The sequence below is a fragment of the Haemaphysalis longicornis genome, unplaced genomic scaffold (assembly GCF_048455015.1).
Source record: "Haemaphysalis longicornis isolate Haplotype H1 unplaced genomic scaffold, Haemaphysalis longicornis Haplotype H1 scaffold_2, whole genome shotgun sequence".
Taxonomy (NCBI): domain Eukaryota; kingdom Metazoa; phylum Arthropoda; class Arachnida; order Ixodida; family Ixodidae; genus Haemaphysalis; species Haemaphysalis longicornis.
In genome coordinates this window covers 213,286,793-213,307,771 of record NW_027526295.1, presented here as the reverse complement: position 1 = coordinate 213,307,771, position 20,979 = coordinate 213,286,793, and the positions used below count along the sequence as shown (strand labels likewise).

Genomic DNA, 20,979 nt, shown 5'->3' with positions numbered 1-20,979 from the left:
AAGCAAGCTTCCTAGTGGATCCTCCCAGGGTTGAAGTCGAGGAGTACGTTGACTTGTTTCTTTTTGGTACTGGCGTCGCCTATGACGGCATCACAAACACTGTGCGCATTCCAGCAGCGTTGCGCCGTGAGCCAGTCCTTTACGCAAGCGACGTTCCGTTGGAGTACTCTTTGGGAACTCTCGGAGCACTTGTCGCGAAGGAGCTGGTTAGGGCCGAAGTGTCATCCAGTAATCAGGGCATTCGGACGGAGCGCGAGCGGGTTGCACTGTTTAAGTACAGACAGTGCATCGAAGTTCTGGCCCGTACAGTTCTTAACGTGAACGTGAATCGTTCGGAGGGGGACAGGGTACCCGAGTACTACTACTGGATGCAGGGCGCGCGCACTGCGTACAATGCGCTTAACGCTGCTTACGTCAGGCGTCGCCACGCTGTCAACTGGGACGTCTTCTGGAAGTCGGCGCAGAGGACCTTTTTCAAGAGGTTCTGCCTCCTCTCGTGCAACGCGGACCAAGAGCGGGGCGAGCAGAACACCTCGAAGTTACACTGCTTCCTGCCGCTGCTAAATATGAAGGAGTTCTCAGAGGCATTCGAGTGCCACCGACAACCGCACGTGCGCTCGAGAAATTACTGCCGCCTCGAGTGACGTCATATGGGTTTCCTCATTCTGGTCAATAGCCAGAACACAGGCTTGCGTCATTATTGCAATTTTTGTAGATATATTTGCCAAGGTTTCTTCAAATATGGGTTTACATGTTCATAAATTTATAACTATTATTGTTTTGTTTCTTTTATCAGCACTGCACAGTGGAGAACTAGTGGTTAATCAGGAATTGCCAGCAAGAGCTTGAGGTTGCCTCATTTTATTGAAAGGAGTTGATCACTCGGGCTACGTGGTACCACGGAACACGCTGTGTGCAGAAATTTGTCATTGTGTTTTTAACTGGGCCTTACAGCTTAACGTTAAATGCGGCTTTAAAAGCAGCGTTACCAAACGCTATCACGTCCAAAATATTTAGAGCCGAAAGCCGGATGGCAAATGGCGAAAAAAGTGGTGTGATGGTATCGTGTGAGTTTTATATCCATGCCTCTTCACGTGATTTGTTTGTGTGCTTATAAAGACACTTGTGTTGTTTTATACGTTCAAGTGCGAGGAAAGGAATCATTGTGTGCAGCGATAACTCGCATGGTTGTACTTGTGAACGGATGTGACTATATCCTTAATAAACAAGAAAGCAGCATCTAAGACGCAGAAGAAATATGACTTTATTTACTTGCAACGAAACCTGCTGTAACTTTTGGTCCAGCCGTTTTTATTTGTCAGGTGCACACCGAGCACACATTAAGGTTAGCGAGAACGCTCAGTTTTAGCTTTTGACACACAAGAACACAATGTTTAAATCAAACGCTTCAGATACCGGCAAATGCACTTGCGTATACATCATGAAGGAAAAGTCGCTTTCTGATTAGATATCTCCACATTGTTCTATTTATAACTCTAAAGCCCTGAATTCGAGGTCATGCTTGCCGACAATTGTCAAACTCTGTAGCACGGGTCGTGAACTTCTCTCGCAGAAAATACGCTCAGTGTTCGGACCCTTCCCACTGTGTCTTTGAATTTGTCTTTACTGGAACGCCGAAATAAAACCTACGGAAATATTTTACAGTTTCTCAGTGGAAGCCTGTACTGAGTGCTGTGCAATAAACGCCGGCAGCCTTCTCAACTACTGACTAATTGATTGACTATGACGAGTTGGCTTGATGGTGGGATGTAGACACATTCAGAGTGTATACCCTCAGCCTATACCTTCAACACTTGATCATGATCATACGTGATGCGGTCGAGTCATTCAGCATGGAATGCCGTTTTGTATCGGGTGTTTGAGAGGAACGAGACTGCAGGCAGTACCTTCAAGTCCAGCTTGACATTTTTGATTGCACTGTAGAAGCAACCACTTCGGCGTCTATAGGAAAGGGGCTGGTGAATCAATACGCAAGTTCGCACTGAGAATCGAATAATTGAACAAGGTGCTTTCTCCGTAAGGCAGTACTCAACCAATTACAGCTTGCTCTCCGAAGTTCCTATAACCTACCGACAAAGTGAATCCCTGGTAATAATTGCCCGCAAAACAGCTTCGGTGAAACGGTAGCAGTTAGTTTGGCTCGCACCTAATCATCGCGAACGAGGCTGAACATTGCATGCACATACTCCATACTAGGCTTTACTAACTTTATTTCTGTGAAAACTTGTAACAATCGAGCACTTGTTAAAGCCATATTGGCTTTACTCGCTGTCCGTCATCAGTAAACCAGCAGTAAATCGCAGTCCGTCATCAGTAAATCTTCTTAATTTAAGAATGGACGTGTGTCCCCGGTGTAGGGTCATGCAAAACTGCTTGGAACTACTACTAGTAGAGGCTGGCTGCGACTTACTAATCTGACATCTGGCAAGTTTATTTGAAGCATAAAAAAATGCTATGACTTGCATTTACTTGACGTCTTGAATTTGTGAACGTCCACTACTTCGCGCCACGGGAGAGCAGCTGATGATTTTAAGGAATCAAAACTTTCATCCTGAACGTCATTCTGAGCCTTATGTATAAAATGGAATACTAATTACATGGCGAACAGGGATTCACCAGTATGCTATCTTTATGACGAAAAGTCAATCCGGACATTGGAAAATATATCACCAGGCGACACAGGGCAGCTTTCCTTGTCGTAATCATCTCCTAAATACAGGTGTCTAAGGAACGGTTAAATTAGGTCTGTAATCCGGACATTTGAAAATATATCACCAGGCGACACAGGGCAGTTTTTCTTGTAATCATCTACTAAATACAGGTGTCTAAGTTACTGGTAAATTACGTCAGTAAAATGTGCATAGATTGCACATTCTTGACTGCAGTAAGAGAGCAGACAGGGGTGGACTCATTTTCTGAACTCGCTTGTGAACATGAGTTCACACTGCCTTTACTTTCACTGCAAGATTGGGTGATGGTCACTAGATAAGTTCCCATGTACTCGAACTAGATGACAGCAAAGATGACAGCAAGCCTATTCAATCCTTGAAATCCCTCGGAAATTTAAAAAATCTAGGCTCTTGTTCTCCAGCTATACAAGTGCACACCAGTGTTGCGGAGTTACCAGTCCGGAAGTGGAATGAATCCCGAATCATTCCACATTTTCGCGACCCCGGAATGGAATGAGAATGGAATGGCGACAATACTTGAAGGAATGGAATGGGAATGGAATTAAGCGCCTTTTGCCCGGAATGGAATGGGAATGGAATTACATGTATTTTTCCAAAAAATAAAGCGCACTTTTCCGTCTACGCGCTGTTTTTTGTCAAAATATGCAAAAATACGCAAAAGATCCCACCAGCCCAAGTTCAAACATTAGTAAGCCGCAGCCTTGAATTTAACAATAACTCAATACTGTTAAAATCGATTGGCTGATTACAAGCACGGTATATTTATAAGCAGCGATTCTACTACAATTATGTCCTTAAATACAGCGCTGCTACGAAGTTCGTCGCGATTTTCCTCCTAATAAACGCGGGTATAAGCAGTTGGTATCCGTCGTTGGAACTACCGCGGTGGCATCCCCCCCCCCCCCTATCTCTCCCACCAACTTCGCCTTGTGATTTTTTTACATTGGCGGCACCTTCACCCCGGCTGCGAGCTGTCTCCCCACGCTTCACGTTTGTTTTTTACGTCCGGAACCGTCGGTGATCGCATCCCACCTCGCCGTCATCGGGACGCTGGCGCGGTGCTTGTGTCCACTGCGAAATTTCGCGTATCAGCTTACGCTTCCATCACCCTTCGCGCTCCCCCTCCTCTCCCAGGACGTTCTGCAATACTGGCCCTCCTGTCTAGACACTCGGACGCCTTTGCCCGAAGCAGCGTCTACGAAGGCCTAAAATATTGGTTCGAGAATCCACCCGAAACAGCAGAGCCCATGTGATGGGAACTGTGGTCACGCCTGCGCCTGCAAGCTGCACGCTGCAAGCTTTGTTCTTAAACGATTCCGACCTAACGGAAAGCGAACGCTAGCCACTTTCCCTTGTTTTCCTGACTCGCAAGGGCAGTTTCCGTTGTAAATGTGACGTCAGCTGACGTGGAACGCGTGTTTTCCACGGCATCTCTTTTAGTGACAGACAGCGAAGCGAAACCGGTTCTCAAACACCTCTTTTAAGCAGCTCGTTTGTCAAGCGCAACACACAGGCACAAGGCAACTGTATTAGTTCAGTTTTTTTTGTTGTTTTTAGAACTGGTCATTGAAGCAGCCGTCATTTACACTTCGTGCTTTCAGAACTGAACGGCGAAGCGCCCATTTGGCTCCCACCATTTTGTTATGTAATTTTGATGAATGAAACCAAAATAAACTTCTTTAGACCTTTCAAGGCAGCTTGAGACCTTTATTGCAGCATATAAAATTCACGAGGAGACCTAATAGCGCTGCTGAGCACGAGGTGGCGGTTCGATTGCCGGCCGCGGCGGCCGCTTTCCTGATGGAGGCGAAAAGCAAAAACGCCCGTGTGTACGAGATTTCGGCCTCAGGTGGTCAAAATTAATCCGGAGCCCTCCACTACGGTACGCCTCATTGCCTGCGTTGCGTCGGCGCGTTAAACCCTACAATATATCAACGAGGACACCTACGCACTTTTTTCTGGCGTAAAGATTTCCACAACACTAGACAGACCGGCTGCCGAACGTGTCCTTCTATTAATATCGTTATCATTTTTCTTTAAATCTTCTCTTTCGGTTGATCGCCCAGACCAGAGGACACTTGGGGGAACCTTCATTGCTACTCCACTGCATGCAACTCCTCAAATTAGTTATACAGGCCTCAGTTATACAATTAGTTACGCAGGCCTTGGACTCAGTTTTGCCGTGTCCAAGGCCGCAACGCATTCTCTAAGTCCTTCTTCAGTTAGCTAGAGCCAAAGGTTGCGTGGTGCTAAAGTGTGAACAATCTACCAATTTGTAAAGAAAAAAAAACAAGACGCAGATTACTATACGAACCAATGCACTATCCCAGTATACACTAACCAGAGAAAAAAGAATTCTCCCTGCACATTGGTTCTCATTGAGACACCCATACAAGGTCGCGCATACTCTAAGCACAGCCTGAACTTTCGCTCGTGCGTAGTGGATGATACCTGACACACGTAACTAAGCTTTTCGGCAAGGGCGACATTGCATACCTGCGCACACGCAAACACAGGAAGTTCTGAACCTATCCGTGCTTTCAAGGCGCGCTTGACATGCGTGAGTGCTGACGACCTGTGCGGCCCGTGAACCGTATTTGGTGCAAAGGCAGGACAAGGTGCTCGAGGGGTAATTCTTCCAACTGATACCACCAGATCCGGAGGTTCTGTTCCTCGTTAAAAAATTATAGTTCTAACCATGCTCACGACAATATAATGTCTTCTTCAACCATACTTTTGTCAGCACAAAAATAGAGCATGTCGTCACGTTAGCATTAATACGTTCACAGTTAAACGATAATAAAGCATCACAACTCGTAAAGACGTGCTGACCATGCAAACACTATAATAACTTCCTGGAGAACTGCACCTGTGGGAATTAGTAGGGTTATTGCACCGAACGAGATATGCCACAAAGCCAGTATCCCTCGACCTTGGTTACGTGTTTTCCGTATTTTAGCAGTTCTTAACGCGTGTAATAACAGCAGCTTAATGGTGGGTTCATTAGTAACTTGATAATCACCCGATAAAACGTTGAGGAATTAGAGGAATGGAATTGAACTGCCCGGCAATTCCCGGAGTGGGAATGGGCGATGTTCCGGCATTCCGAGGAATTGAAAGGAATGGAATTTAGGCAACTTGTAATTCCGCGGAATGAAATTGGAATGGAATGGGGATGCCCATTCTGCAACACTGGTGCACACTACAGCATACTGAAGAGAGGAACTCTAAAGCGATGGAGTGCCGTGCAGGTTTGCTGTTTCGGTGCGCACCAACAAGCTACATCTTCTGGGTTTCCTCACACGGCAGCAAATTCATTGTGGTGCGGCAATGTAGCCCCGATTTAGTTTGGTTTCAATGCAAATTGTAGCTAGAGGGCCACAATTTCATTTCGCCCTGTCATTGGCTTTCGAATGCGATTTCGTGCACGATGACCCCAGACAAGAGTAAGCCGAATTTCTGCAGTTGTATCTTCATATGGCAGTAGGCTTTCCTTGAACCTCTAGATGAATCAGTTCCGCACCCACCAGCAACAGTTCTAGCATCATTCATCTAGTGCCAATTTTCGCTTCCCTGCTTAATTATTTAGGGTAGAAAGGGAGAAATTTTTTTGAGGCATTTGTAGTCGTAAGGAACGTTCAAGCGGCTTGGCAGACAACCTTTAGGATACTAAATTATCGCCACTTGTCAACTGTCACTAATCGGTGTGATAGAAAGCAAGGTTCATCGCGCAATGAATCATCTGTGGTCCACCAACGTCTCCGATGGTGCAGCAAGCCGACGCCAATGATAAAAGCCATGTTGGTCAACGTACTTAGACTGCTTTTTAAACTGCCGACATGAATGACGGGACCTACGCTGAAGCGGCCGGCAAAGAAGAATTGAATGGAGTCTGACAGTGCGCAGGTCAAAGGGAGCCTTATGCCTGTGCTACATGGCGACTTTCAACTGACAATTGAACGCTCGCCTGCAAGTGTGCCCGGTGCATTTACAATGAGACACTCGATAGACAATTGGTTCAACGGCCTTCGGAGGGCCTTTGAAACGGCCGTGTAGCACAGGTATAAAACGGCTTTGTGTTCAAGGAGAACTGACTATCCCGAATTGTGTCATAATTTATTTTTTTCCTCAATTTTTGTTTTTATTTGAATTTTTTGTAATGAGCTTTCCGATTTTGCCTCTCTGCGGTGCTGGGCCGAGATTGACTTCCGATGCGTGTACCTTCTTCACAGAACGCCAACCACAACTGAGAACAGAACTCAGCCATGATTACAGTTGGCGCTGTGCCGCCGTACATGTGCACGTCTTTAACGTATTGACTAAATGCTATGAAACGTCACTACGTTCATCAAAGTTGTGGAAATTTGTAATTCAACGAGTTTGTTCCTTGAGCACGGCAGAGTCGCTTCGGTGACTAGACCTCACTACCATCATCTCGAGATACACGACAAGACACTGTTCTACAGAACACAAATTCGACTACTCTTTGCAAACTAAGTGAGTGAAAAGGAAAGGCATTGTGGTCGTAAGAACGTGCTGCGCGTGGAGTAAAGGATGAGACCATCTAAATGGGAACTTCGGACTTAGTGACTGATTTTCCGAGAATAAAATAAATCGGTTCCGTCGGCTTTTGAACGAGTGGCTATGTAAGCTTCTTAAGTACAAAATTAAAAGTAATAAATAATGTGTGTAGGGGGGATTCAATTTTTAAAAAATAATGCTACCGCCAATAACATGGTATTCTACAAGGCCACCCCTTCCCCGCACCCTAACCCTCAGGAGCAGTGTGGGACATGGCTGTTCAGCCCCTGCCTCTCGGATCAGCTCCTGCTCACGGGGGAGCGGTTGATGTTTATGCTAAGTGCTTTGAATAAGCATGTTTTGTCTCTCTCTCCACGGCTGAAGAACGAGCATGATAGCACAAGGTTTAAACTTTGCTGATCAGAAATAATACATATCCTTCCAGTCACGCAATGGTATCGAATTGTATCAACTCCGGAAAAGTATCAGAAGGTTTACTATATGTCACTGTGGTTACCCTAGTGTCTCTAAATAAATTATTTTATTTGGAACTACACCGCAATGAACAAGTCAATGGAGCAACAAGCCCTGGTTATTAAAGCCATGGTTAAAGTTCCTCGGGTTGTCAAAATTAATCCGGAGCCCTCCAGTACGGCGCGCCTCATCGCCTGTGTAGCGTCGATGCGTCAGAACTTCATAATAAATCAATGGAAGCCGCGCGTACTCGCGCTTTCCTGGACGAAGGAGGCTCATCACACTCACCTACTTCCACTCCATGCTAAATAAATGTCATTTTCTCTCCCTCTCTGTTTTAAGCACCGCGTCAGGCACCACACCACGAGGTAAACATGCACAGCGGTGCAGTAGCGAGGAACATGTGGACCCAGCAGCGAGATGATCACGGCTCGTTGTCGTCCCTGTTCCTCTGCTGCACCTTGCGGGGATCCTCGGGCGTCCAGACCTTGGCGACCATGACGTTGCCCGTGGGGCCCTGCTTGTCTGAAGACCACGAAAGCGAGTGACCGGCCAGGGGAAGGTACGAGCCGTTGAGGGCTCCTGGTGGAAAACAGAGAAAACAATCTGCAGCGTCATGCGTCGACAAAGAGCTAGCAAAGAATGCTGCGAAATCTGCCGTCAGAATTCGCCTGCTGCTTATTGAAAGCCAGCCGTTCTTGTTGTCGGGTTTTCGTACGATTGGACAACTCTCCTCGTTTTCATAGTAGCTTCCACCAGAACGCCTGCAGATTGAATGGTAATAGATAATGCTAAAGAAATTGTATGTTCGTATCCAGTACGTACAGCCGCGGATCTAATTTATGCGCCAGAGAGTACATACGAAAGAAGGTAAGTTCTCGTAGCTTGGTTGTGAGCCAAAACTTGGAGGGCGTATATGAGCTCAGGTGACTTCAATGAATCATTACATATTTTTTACCATGGGACGAGACGCCTTGTATTTCAGAGGGGGGATAAGGCACCAAGGATTGCGATATTCTCGAATGCGTATTGTTTTTGATTTGTCAGTGTACTGAAGCAAATAATTTCAAAGACATGCATGTATACGTACGTTACCTACCACTGTTTTTGTGGATGATTATAAAACGCAGCGACCAGTGTGGTAGCGTGGCTGCCGCGAACATTGTGTTATGCGTTACAGTGGAAACTGAGCGAACTGTGGCGCCTCTGTCTGACTGATCGGAACGGTGCGCGGGCGCGTATCGCAGCAGTCGCCGCAAATAGAAATCCGTTCATTCAGCGCTGTGACCAGCGGAAGCACTCACCGCATACGTGACCAAAAAGTCTTAGGCGGGATGACGGCGCTAAGGCCCCGAGGGGCCTTAGACGGCGCGCGGCTTGGGCGCCATCTGTTCACCGGTCACCGCTATGGGGCACGTCATGGGCGGCAATCTGCTCTCCCCTTCACTTTTACTCCCCATGTTCTCCTCCTGTTGATTCTTCCTGAGGATTCCGCCGTACCTTCAACATTATAATCTCTCTCTCTCTCTCTCTCTCTCTCTCTCTCTCTCTCTCTCTCTCTCTCTCTCTCTCTCTCTCTCTCTCTCTCTCTCTCTCTCTATCATCGGCGTTCGTTATTTGCTCTGTTTTGAGATCGAATCCTTTCCTCCTTCTCTGTGCATATACCGCTCGCTGTGCTGCAGCACCGCTCAAGCAGAAATTGGCGCGTATAAGAGCTTTGATAGAAGAAGTAGAAGCAGCGGTTTCTGACGCACTCGTTGTATAATCGTGGCTGCTGCACTAAGACGATTCCAAGACTGTAACGTCTAATCGCTGACGCGCAAAGGGGAAAATTTCGAGCGCGCATTGGCGTGAGAGTCGCTATCATCTATTGTCACACAACTTCAAACCTACACACCGTGCATCTGCACCCGCGATGTACATTTCGCGCACTCCGACTTTATATTCGACTTCCCGGTGTACCGGTCCCCAGGAAATACGTCCGTTGTCACCAGTGCTTTATCAGTACTCTTGGTAACCGCTCTGTGGACTAGGACTTCATAAAATAAGGCTAGCTACAATATCCCATTGCACAGCGAGGCGAGTGGCCACAATGTAGTTCCTTTTTATCGTGTCCCGCCTGCCCCAAACCTACCTTTGCTGCTTACCCTGCAGTACAGTATCCACATATGGATATATGGGTACAGTATATATACTGCAAGGGCCTGGCACCGAACTTAACCATCTTTCTTAGCTCCCGCATTCTTTCCTGGAAGGACTGGTTGGACCGCGCTCTGGTATTAAACCTCAAGACGACCCAAGAACATCTAGCAGCCCACTGCCATCGAACTCGTTACAACCTTTTGGAGAACTGCATACCGGCCGTCTCTCAATGTAGAGGCTGCGGCGTTATGGCTCGGGCTGAGGTTGTTTCAGCAATAAAGTTTGCTTCCCGTCTCTCTATATCTCTCTTTACTTCGGGTTGCTCGCCCTGTTATCAGTCATGTGACGTACCTTTGTTGCACTGCACGATGACCTTCTTGGCCTGCTGCTCCTGTATCTGCTGCTGGAGCGAGTCCGCCGGGTGGCGGCCCGAGTCCACGAGCTCGGTGAGGAAGCCGATGTAGCCGATGGCGAGGCGCAGCGTGTCCACCTTGGAGAGGCGCTTCTCGTACGGCAGCGTCGGAATGTGCGCCCGGAGTCCGTCGAATGCGTCGTTGATGGACTGCATGCGACGGCGCTCGCGCATATTTGCCGCCTGCCGCTGATGGGCAGCCTGCTGGCCGCCGCTGCACCGGTGGTTGCCGCCCCGCTTGCGAGAGCGCCGGGGCCGGCAGCACTCGTCGTTCTCCTGGTCCGGAGAGCTCTGCAGGAGCCGCGCCCCGCCCAGGCTCTCCAGGTGCTGGAGGAAGCCCCGGCTCAGGTCGAACTGGTCCATCGGGTCCCTCGGTCACACGAGTAGTCCCATCGATTCGGTTTCGTCTCACCTTTTTCTTCTGTATCGGCTTTTTGATTGTCTCTTGTAAACGCCCTGCAAAGCAAACATGAACAAAGAGGTGCATTGGAAAAAAAATTTCTTCGTTTTCTTTTAAAGGGGCCATGAAGGAAAAATACAGCTTTATCAAGTTTCAAACAATTAGCCTCTGGTAACTCACTCAGAGCTCTCCATTGCACCCATGAAAGGCGCTCTTTAACCCCCCAAAATACGCAAGTGAATGTTACAGTTTTTAAATTTTGCGCTACTGTGACGTAATATGGACTGGAGTTACGTAATATGGGATAGTAATAAAACCATAATTATTAGTGTCTTATTTGCAAGTTATCACCCAAGTGATGCTATCGAACGAAACTCACTGCAATCGCTTGGTCATGTTTCTTGGCTCTGGATTTGGTTGGCGCCGCTAATCGCACAACCAAGATTCTGTGACGTCGTGAAGACATCGCCGGAAAGTGGCGGGGTGTCGCCACTGCTTTATCATGGATGGTAACTCCAAGATGATATGACCTGCGGCTACAGCTGTTGCTTTAGATTTATGCAATTGCTTTAATTCTGTAAATATGATACTATATGCGGTATTATGCGGTATAGAATATTTTACACGGCGCAACCAATCTCTGAGGACTATCGACGTGATGTGATTATCTTTCTTCTGCGTGCGTGACAGATTCGTGGTGACAAACTGAATCTCCTTCATCCACCCTCCACTTCCCTCGAGTTTCTTTCACAACCAGTGCATACACACTCCAACCTGGACAGCTCGAAGGTCAACAGCCCATCCTCTTCATCTAGGCCGTCACATCACCCAGCCACTCCTCTCATCATTATCGCTTCGAAAGACACTCTACCACGGTAAAAAAAAAATACCAACGGCAGAAAAGCGTTGCACAGATACTGATCAACCAAAATGTATACACACAGACCAAGAAAAAAAAAACAATTTTATTCTTCTTTTTTTTCTTATCTGGCGTAGCAAGCCAAGCGCAACGACTCGGCTAACATCGTCGTCACCATTAAATTTATTCTCTGTCTGTCGGTCGATTAACCCTAAGAATGCTAATCGCAGTGAAATTGCACAGCATTTATCTTTTATTATTGCTGGTAAAGGGACCATGGAGACAAAATACAGCTTTATTAACTTTTAAAGAACTAGTCTTGGGTAACTCTCTCAATTTCAGCCCAGACGTACGTTTCAAACCGCAAGAAAAAAACATTGAAGATATTTCAAGTGCGGCACCACACAACGTCAGCAGTGGTGTGAAAAAAAAAGGAATACAATTAGTGGGATAACGGCCCGTGGGATACGATACGATCCCACAAGTGATACTGTATAACAATTAGAAGCTTCACTACATGCACAGCCACGTTTCTTTGTCGGCACTGGTCGGCAGCCCCCAATCACACAGGCCAGTCTTCGTGACGTTATAAAGACCTGGAGAGAAAGTCGTTGGTGAGCCGCCAATGCTTTTAGAGGGACCCTGCAACACTTCCAATAAGCGCTTTCACTCTTTCCTTCGCGTCTGGATTTACTGCGAAAGCTGCAGTTATCGCCAGCACGGAGCGGCACTGCGCGATTTGCTCGTCGCACCAGATACGCCTTCCGTTACTGCTTTGTTTTTGGGGCTTTATATTTAAGGTTTCTATCGAAAAGCGTTCATTGCTGTAACAGAAAGAAAACAGGCTAACAGCCGCTACATAGCCTTAGTGACGCAATTCGAACCTCCGAAATACGTCAAGACCGGAAAAGAACGAAAAATCTTTTGAGCAAGTTTACAAGTTGTCTGATGGGCAGAGAGCAGTAATATTTTGCTGAGGTACTTTGTTTGATTGATTGATTGTAGGGTTTAACACGCCGACTCAACGCAGGCGATGAGGCGTGCCGTAGTGGAGGGCTCCGGATTAATTTTGACCACCTGGGAATCTTTAACGTGCGCCGAAATCTCGTACACACGGGCGTTTTTGCTTTTCGCCTCCATCAGAAAAGCGGCCGCCGCGGCCGGGAATCGAACCCGCGACCTTGTGTTCAGCAGCGCAACGCCTTAGCCACTGAGCCACCGCGGCGGGTGGCTGAGGTACTTTGCGACCCCCTTAATGTAAGTGCTGGGTGTGCTTGGTGACTACGTTCTGCAAGAATTTAAGATTTCAGAAAAAGTTGAAGAAAGGTTTGCGGGGTCTCTTTAATATCTGACGTAGTTTTTTTTTTTTTAAATATCTAACATATTCGTTGGAAATTTGCGTTGAAACTATCCTCATTGTTTCGGCTCAATGCAGCTTTCTGAGTGTGCCAAACATATTTTTTATTCTTATGCCACTTAAGTCCCTTAAAAGCAATTTTTCAGACTAAGACTGGGTAATTTAATGGCTGGTGTTTTTATAGCGTGAAATCCTCCTAAACATCTTAAAAACGCGAGAGCTACACCGCAAGCATTGTACGGCAAAGATTGGTTCCTGATTTACCGTTCTATACTACCCGCTTTCCTCATGACGTTACACAGAAAAAGTTAGTTTGCAATCAGCAAGGTATTTAATTGTTGTAAAATCTGTTATTGCGCGACCGATGCCGTACAAACTGCCATCAGAGCCCTTCAAAGGCATTGTAGGACTCTGCTACCAGAGTCCTTCAAGGGCTCTGCTACCATGGAGACTACCGTTAGCGAATGGTAACGCTCGAGCGGAAGTAGCACCGTCTGGTTATTCGTTGTTATCTATTCTTCCTTTTTTATTGTATTGTAAAAGTAATCGAGATAAATTGCTTAGACATTCCTCATCTACCAATGACGGGACCAGTATTGCCAGCAGCATGGAATTTATCGTCTTTTTTCATCATATGTGTCTTGTGTCATGATCAGGAAAAATAAAATGTAAGGCGTGTTATACATTCAGTCATTCACTTCAGGGCGCTGGGGTTACACAGGCTCGCTAACGCTATTCTGGTACAACCTGTGACTCTAAACGTTTTAGATGATTTAGTTGTCTTAGTACAATCTCCAGTCCTCCGCTGCTACCCGACTTGGCTCCTCCGCCTCCTGAGTCATTACCGCCAGCCATACAGATTCTACGGTACAAAAAAGAAAAAAAAAAGACCGCCTCAAGACCCTCACTCCAAGCAGCTTTTTATCTGCTCTACCACTGCTCCCAAGATCAGCCGAAATTTTTATCAACAAATATTTTGCCAGTGCTAGCTTAACCCAAGAGACGTTCCGTAAATGGTACACCCCATCCCTGCCACCTCGATGTCCCTTCAGCGCCTCCCGCACACCCGCCAATCTCCAGCACCTAATTTGGCACTGTCCGAAATTTACGCGTTACAGAAATTTCAACCCTCCTCTAAATGCCTCCTCCTCGTACACCGACCCTCGAACGCTGGAACCCCCCACGCTGACTTTAATTGCGCACTATTCTCTAGAAAGCGGTCTAGCGCGAGCAGCTTAGAGCGGTGAGCCTGCTCTCCTCACCCCACGTGGCCTCTTCGCCTTCGTAAGGAGCCAACCAGCTTCAACTTGAACGGTTTATTTTCAAGATGTCCCAAGCTACGAATATCCCACCCTCTACTCCCGCTTCCCCCACTTGGCCTAGCGTCTTCCTGTTGTAATAAAGGCTATCTCCTCCACCTCCTATATTACTTTGGCGTCGCTTGATGCATGTATTGCAAATTTCAAATAAAAGAACAACCAGTTCACAGTCGGCTTCCGCCATGTCACCTTTGAACCCTGTCTTTTTAGGCGCTGCATTAAACAATCTGCTACCTGGCCAACTGAGTTATTAGGGCGCAGCCCTTTGGCGGCCGTCTCTGGGCTGAGCCGCGTTGTCGACGTAACCGAGTGAAGGTTGGCAGGACCGGCGAGGAAAGAAAAAGCGAATCATGAAAGAAAGCAAAGGAGGAGAGTGGCGCGAAATTGGGAGGAGAGGGCGGCTCACCGTTGCGGCGCGAGCCAGCGCTCTCCGAAAGTGTGCGGTGGGGGAAGGGTGGGGTCAGTATGCTGTGCCCGCACGAGGCGCTCGACGGCGCGACACTTGGCGAAAACGTGAGGGCGGGCGTGCGCGTGACTATGATGTGCGTTTGCTTAAGACGCAGTTCGCGGTCCCTTCCCGAGACGCACTTCGCGCCGCCGACGCATCGGCTCATCAACAATGCCGTCGAGTGAATCCACGATTGAGTGCTGCCTCAGCGCATTGAAGCTGCGCCAAAATATAGCCTTAGGAAGTATCGTAATCGGCAGCCAGTTTTTACTTTTCTACGGTGCCTTTCGTCTGACCAGAATTTATAACTCAGCCGCACACTACGGCAGTTAGATACACATGTGCCACGCAGGTGACAGGCATCACGTTCTCCAATGCCAATTAAAAGCTGCGAGGTATCGCCATGTATGGTATTGATTGAAGTAGCTGTTGCAGAGCTTCCCAAGATATATCTGTATGCTCGCTCGTTCAATTGCTAGGGTAGCGTCATCACCAGAGACCGGATTCTAGGCTAATGCCTATTTTGTTCCTTGCGCTCCTATCACGCCATTTTGATAAATGACCATGAATTAGAGGTTAAGAAGGAATTTTATGGTGTTTTTACAGTGCCGATATATGCCTATTTCGGTGTTCAACAAACGCCAAAATATGCGAATATGAATTTTTAGGCATTTAGGGCCTAAATGCCTATAAATCGGCAAAATCGGCGCCTATATGGACACTATTCAGCCTCAAGTTTAGCTTTTGAGGGCAGTTTGAGATTGTTATTCGTGTAACTCGGCAGCATTGATGGTTCGTAACTCCATAAAATTCAACCTGGTCCTCTAGTGCAACCAGCTTTCGGAAAACGACCGATAGAGGTAGCGGAATGGGACGTTCACCCTCAATGACAAGAGGTACAATTTTGAATCCAAACGTGAAAAGAGATGGTGGTAGTTTGATATTGTTTCCACAATTTTCCCACTGAACCTTAGGCTTCATTCCACGTGCTGTCCAAACAGGTTTCTGTAGACGTGTGCAGTCACATCCTCGTTTCTAGAAGCCTACTCAAATCCAAATCTATTTTCAACACAACGGTTAAGCATCGAACATGCCTCTGTTAGCAGATCATTCCTATACTGAAGAGCAAACGGTGAAGCATCATTGTGCAGCGGCGTCTCCTTACGCCTTAAAATTCACGCTGCTGACGCGCTCCAAAAAACGAGCTTTGCAATCAAAAATCTGTTCGGCTGCTAAGCACCTTTTGAAAAATGCTCTTCATATGTATGGAAGATTGTCAGAGTTGTACCTAACAGTCCTCATGTAGAGCATGTTAATTTCTTGAGAACTCGCCGTGTCTCTGGCGTAAATTTTGTGTGAATGGATTTGTCGTGTCGCAATTAAATTCCGTCATGTAGACATAAGGTAGCGCTTTTTTTAATCAGTGTACCTAGCTTTCAATTATTCTTCATGCCTGTTTCAATATATGCGTCGCTTGAGCAAGCAACAGTGTACGTTGAACATGTATGCGAGCAGTGCCGTTGTTGAATTAAGTCAATGGATCGCCATTAGTGCAGCAATTTTAAGGGACAATTGAACGGCTATGGTCAATTGTTGGCGCCTTCGGGCTGTCAAAAACAATAACATTTTTACTTTTTCTGTCGTAAATACAAGTCGCGCACGTCATTGTCTGAAATTATTGGCATGTATGCAAAAATTTGTGTATTTACTACGTTAGAGATCTAAAATGTTGTTTTCCCTGCCTGTTTTTGCGCCTAAAACGCGCTTCCCTAAAAATCCGCCCTATAATCATCACCATGTCCATGAGGACCATAATTCACCGCTGGCGTTGCGTAATTGACCGCGTCTTTACTGCGGTCATACTGCGGTTTGTACCGGGGGCGCGGTTCACCCCCCAAGGTGCAGGAACAGCGCTGCTGTGCTTCGCCATGCTCCAAGTTTCTTGTACCGACGTGTGCCTCCGAGTTGTCACAGAACACGTTGTACCCTGCCCTTGCGGAAGATTCTGGCCATGCATTTTGTTTATCCCTTTCCCTTTTGCTTTCATGCCCTCATCTAATTAAACAAAGTGGGGGCCATGCACCGACAGGAAAGTCTTAGTCACCCGTTCACAAGAGAATCTGCGTGCGAAACATTCCCGCAAAGACTGAATAACTATATCCAGGCCCCGCTTAAGTTCTTGAGCGGTCCTTTCTAACAGATTTGTGATATAATTGGTTCTTGTGTAGGTGTTTGAAATTCCTTTCATTATACCTAAATTGCTCAGCACAGCTGCTTTCCCGTTGGGCAGTCATTAAAATATTCCAATCCACGAAAATCGCACAAAAACAAGTGAATCATAAGGATATTTACCTTTGCTATGAGTAGTACCGTATGCAATGACGCAGCTGTTAATGAAGGGCACCATGCTCCGCGAAATATTATCACATGTCGGGCTTTTTTCCATACGGCACCATGGGCACAAAAGGCCTTGCAAGTTGCCAGTAAAACTCACTATATATTGTAAAATGAGCTCTGCAGGTAACCTCCCATGTGTGTGTGCTGCCAACGAGTCTTTTCGCTGTGTGCATGCGTGCGTGCGTGCGTGAGTTTCAGCGCCAATGAGATCTTGAGTAGCGAACCGGCCTTACTGGCCGCGTCTTTCCAAATGCTTCGCTGCACACAGCACCCACGTGACATGTGGGATGTCACTGCGCGCGCTATTCTTTTGAGCGCCTGTTAAAACGAGCCCAGCGTTCGGTCTCTGTGCCCCCGATTTAGGTGTCCACGCGGCTTCCTGGCTGGCTGGCCAAGCCTCTCAAAAAATTATATATCTTCACTCACTCTCAAACGCACACACACTCATCCCCCCCCCAACACACACACACAACTTGCTGACTTGTTAAAAAAGCGCACCGCCCACCTTACTAGAAGCTTCCTTTTATGCGCGTCTAAAAACTAAGGCTCTTCTTCGTCGCGGCAAAGATTTTATCAGCATACATCTCTGCGCGTGCCCTAGCCGTGTTCCAAGGACCTTTGTTCCAAGTTCCAAGGCCTTTTTGTAGCTTTCCGATGTATACTGTGCCGTTTTTTTGGTAAGTCGCTGGAACGTATTAGAAAAGCTGGGTATCAACTCTAGGCATACGTCCTCGAATGTAACAGCCAGGTTTTGTTTATGTCACTTATACTTTTCAAGAAATGTTTAGTGCGCTGAAACTATTCTTGGCGAGTTAAAACCACCTTCCTTATTTATTTCGCTTTCCTAGCATAATTTCTCCCCGTAAAAGGCTGAGCAGTACATCCATAATCAGTACATACTTCATCAAAACATATATAGTTACACAAAACTTGGGCGCCAGCTTTTGCTTTCGCAGCTGCTTCGCAAGTTATTGTGCCAGCAATTCAGATTTTACTAAGGTAATATAGAAGTGTGCACCTTCAGAAGTGTGCAATTCAGAAGTGTGCACCTACATTTAGATTATCGTTTTAAAATGCACCGAATGACGGTAATTACCACAAACTAAAATAAAACAATAAATTGTTGATGCTGCGAAATGTGTTCGTGTAACTCAGATTCCCCAAGTTTACACGCGAATGACTGAACAGCAAGTCCATGCTGCGCTCCTTGCATGTATAAATTCGTGCGTGTCGTGTCAGGGAATAAGTCTGCGAGACACGGTTTCAGCTATGAAGCGGCATTTTGTGGTTGCGATGTTTCTGGCACAACAACCCTAGTTGTACTATATGACAGATGTTTAGTTGTGGTACAAGAATCATAGTTGTACCACAACTGCACATCTATAGGTGTAGATTGTGTTCGCAAGGGACGCATTGAACCTCATATATCGCCGCCTTAATCAGTACTTCTTACAGGTACTTGGCTGATGAAGAGTAGATGAATTGACTTTAATAGCTGAAGCCACATGCTGTCCTTACCTGTAGTAAACCGCTAGTAGGAAGACACGGAGGGAAATGTGGTTTGTTTGAATTCACAACGCAATTATTTGCGTTTGAAGCTATTTATCTGCGCTCGTTGCTATTGGATAAGTTTCGGGAAAGCGCAATCTTATACAATCGGCGTCAAGTTAACGCTTACGATTAAATAGCTATTATGCAAATAGTTCATCATCCAGGTTGTTGGTTATGAAAAAATCAAGTATGTTGGAGCACCATCTTAGAACTCGCGCTGGTGAATTCCCACAAGAAGCGGCTGACGATTAAACGTGTTATGGTGATGATGAATGCGACATATTGCTCGCAGGCTCGATTTAGGTAGCTATTTCTGTCGAGGTAGGAGCGAAAATAATGTCAGGTCTATGTAGGAAGAACACAACAAGTGCTAAATTTAAACATGGCGGCGAGGAGTTACGGTATAGAGGCACATATTCTGTTCAGTGCACCAGATAAAATGGGTTAGTGAATAAAGGACTGCCAAAGACTTACCCTAAACCACTTTGAAAGATTGAAGGCATGCACACTTAAAACTGTCTACTTTCTTACCAAGTGTTACTTTAATGTCCGGCTGGGTGGCATCTCTTCTCTTGCCATCACTTCCTCCAGGTTGCAGCTATGCCGACGGAAATCCCGTAGAGCAAATTCGAAGCACTCACAATGCAGCTTCTTCTTGGTGTCAGTTTCGCACGGACGACAACGTGACCGCCACTCCAGTACAATTCTCGCTTTGTATTCCGCGACGTTTAATGCGATCTTCGCCACGCGCCATGACGGGGCTAATCAGACGGTGGCTCGCGAAATCCAGCGGCTCCATATTATCGATCAGCCCGCACCGGGATACGGACATGTTTTCGGATGAGCGGGCACGCTCCGCCCTCCCCGCAGGTGACGTCACGGGTGCCCGGTCCAATGAGCAGCGGCAGCCGCGAAACTGTACTATCGATCCCCCAAAAACTGGGCGGGGAAAGGTGTATAATGTTTCTGCGTGTTTTGTTCTTTCATTTCATTCCGAGCTCAAACCTTCCCCGCTCCACGCGCTTGCTTAAGGTTTTGCCTCTGACGCTGTGCCTAGAAGTGGACGCGAGGGGAGGAGAAAATATCGGAGCGGGACCGCAGATGGGTCGATCTCTCGAGAGAACTGGCACCTGTCGTCGTCGTCGTAGTTTCTCCCGCCGTAACCCTCAGTCGCGGCCGTATACAGCTACCTACTTTACGGTGGGCGCGTGCCGCCCAGTCGATAATATTGCCTGTACGCCCCTCTCAGGTGTACAGACAAGGGGCAGCGCGCGATTGCTGCCGGTGTATTTGTCTTTTGTTGTCGGCTCGTCCCGTATTAGACAGGCCAGGTGCTCGGCCGTGTTGACTGCGTCCAGTTTTCTGCTGCGTGCCAGACACGCTGCTGGGCCATGCGGAACGCCGGCAGGTGTCCGATGTCACAAAGCAAACTACAATCGATTGACTCGGCGTAGCAGTCGTGCCTTGCAGCTCCGACTCAAACTTTTCTGTTCTTTCGGGCATGTGTTGTGGCGTGACGAGCTTATTACCACGCACGTGGCCCATTTGTGGTGAAAGACCTCAGAGTCGATACTGCAGGATGTTCCAGACGAAGCAGACCACGAAAATAGTTATTATTGTCAAGCGATAACGTCGCTAGTCGACAGAATCGTGACTAGTCATATTTTATGTTTTAGATTGTTACGAGGCAAGACAATCCACTTTTCAACCTCTACCTATTTCAGGAGCAACCATTTTATAAATGCGCTGTACGTGTACTTATAATGTATTTCCAAGTGACGAGACGCATGGGCTTGAGGTTCAAATGAGTATTTTTAATGGGGTGTGACTTTGATGGTGACCGCGGGCTCAAAGCACACACACCTCGACGTTTGTTTTCCAACTTTTCGCGCTGTAAGTATGCGCCAAGCTCCAAGGACACCTATCTTTTCGTTCACAGACATGAACAATACGTGGAACATTAGATATATAAGCTTAGCGTTAAAAAATACGCTTCCAATATCTCCAATGATTTGTGTAACATTTCTTCCAACATTTCCCGCACTTTGTGAACCAAAGCCGGAATACACCGGCACCATTTCTCCGTGGGGAGAGAGAGAGTGAAACAAAGGAACTCGGCTAACACAGCGACTCCTATACGGGAACGTATAACCGGGCATCTCTAATTAATTAGCTGCCCATAATGCCAATGAGTAGATATGCAGAACAACGACTTAACTGTCACGCTGTAGGCTCAAATAAACTACGCCTCACAGGGTATTTTTCTCCTCTAACTTTCGTCTGTTGTTCTATATGTCTTCTGGCACCACCATGCAATGGGCGCGGGGTTCGCATGCCTGCGTCATGATATTTAGAGTACCTTGCTCATTTCGAGTCAGGTACCTGTCC

At 46.9% G+C, this 20,979-nt stretch overlaps 1 protein-coding gene across 1 annotated transcript; it reads right to left on the bottom strand.

Annotated features, from left to right (window-relative positions):
- Window positions 1-1,653: 1,653 nt before the first annotated feature.
- On the bottom strand, window positions 1,654-19,396 carry LOC144169871 (pancreas transcription factor 1 subunit alpha-like). The gene is made up of 3 exons (XM_077699270.1): window positions 19,123-19,396; window positions 10,200-10,716; window positions 1,654-8,288 (listed from the first exon to the last, which is right to left on the bottom strand). Exons 2-3 carry the CDS (start codon window positions 10,621-10,623, stop codon window positions 8,131-8,133), a joined length of 582 nt encoding a protein of 193 aa, XP_077555396.1. The 5' UTR covers window positions 10,624-10,716; window positions 19,123-19,396; the 3' UTR covers window positions 1,654-8,130.
- Window positions 19,397-20,979: the final 1,583 nt, after the last annotated feature.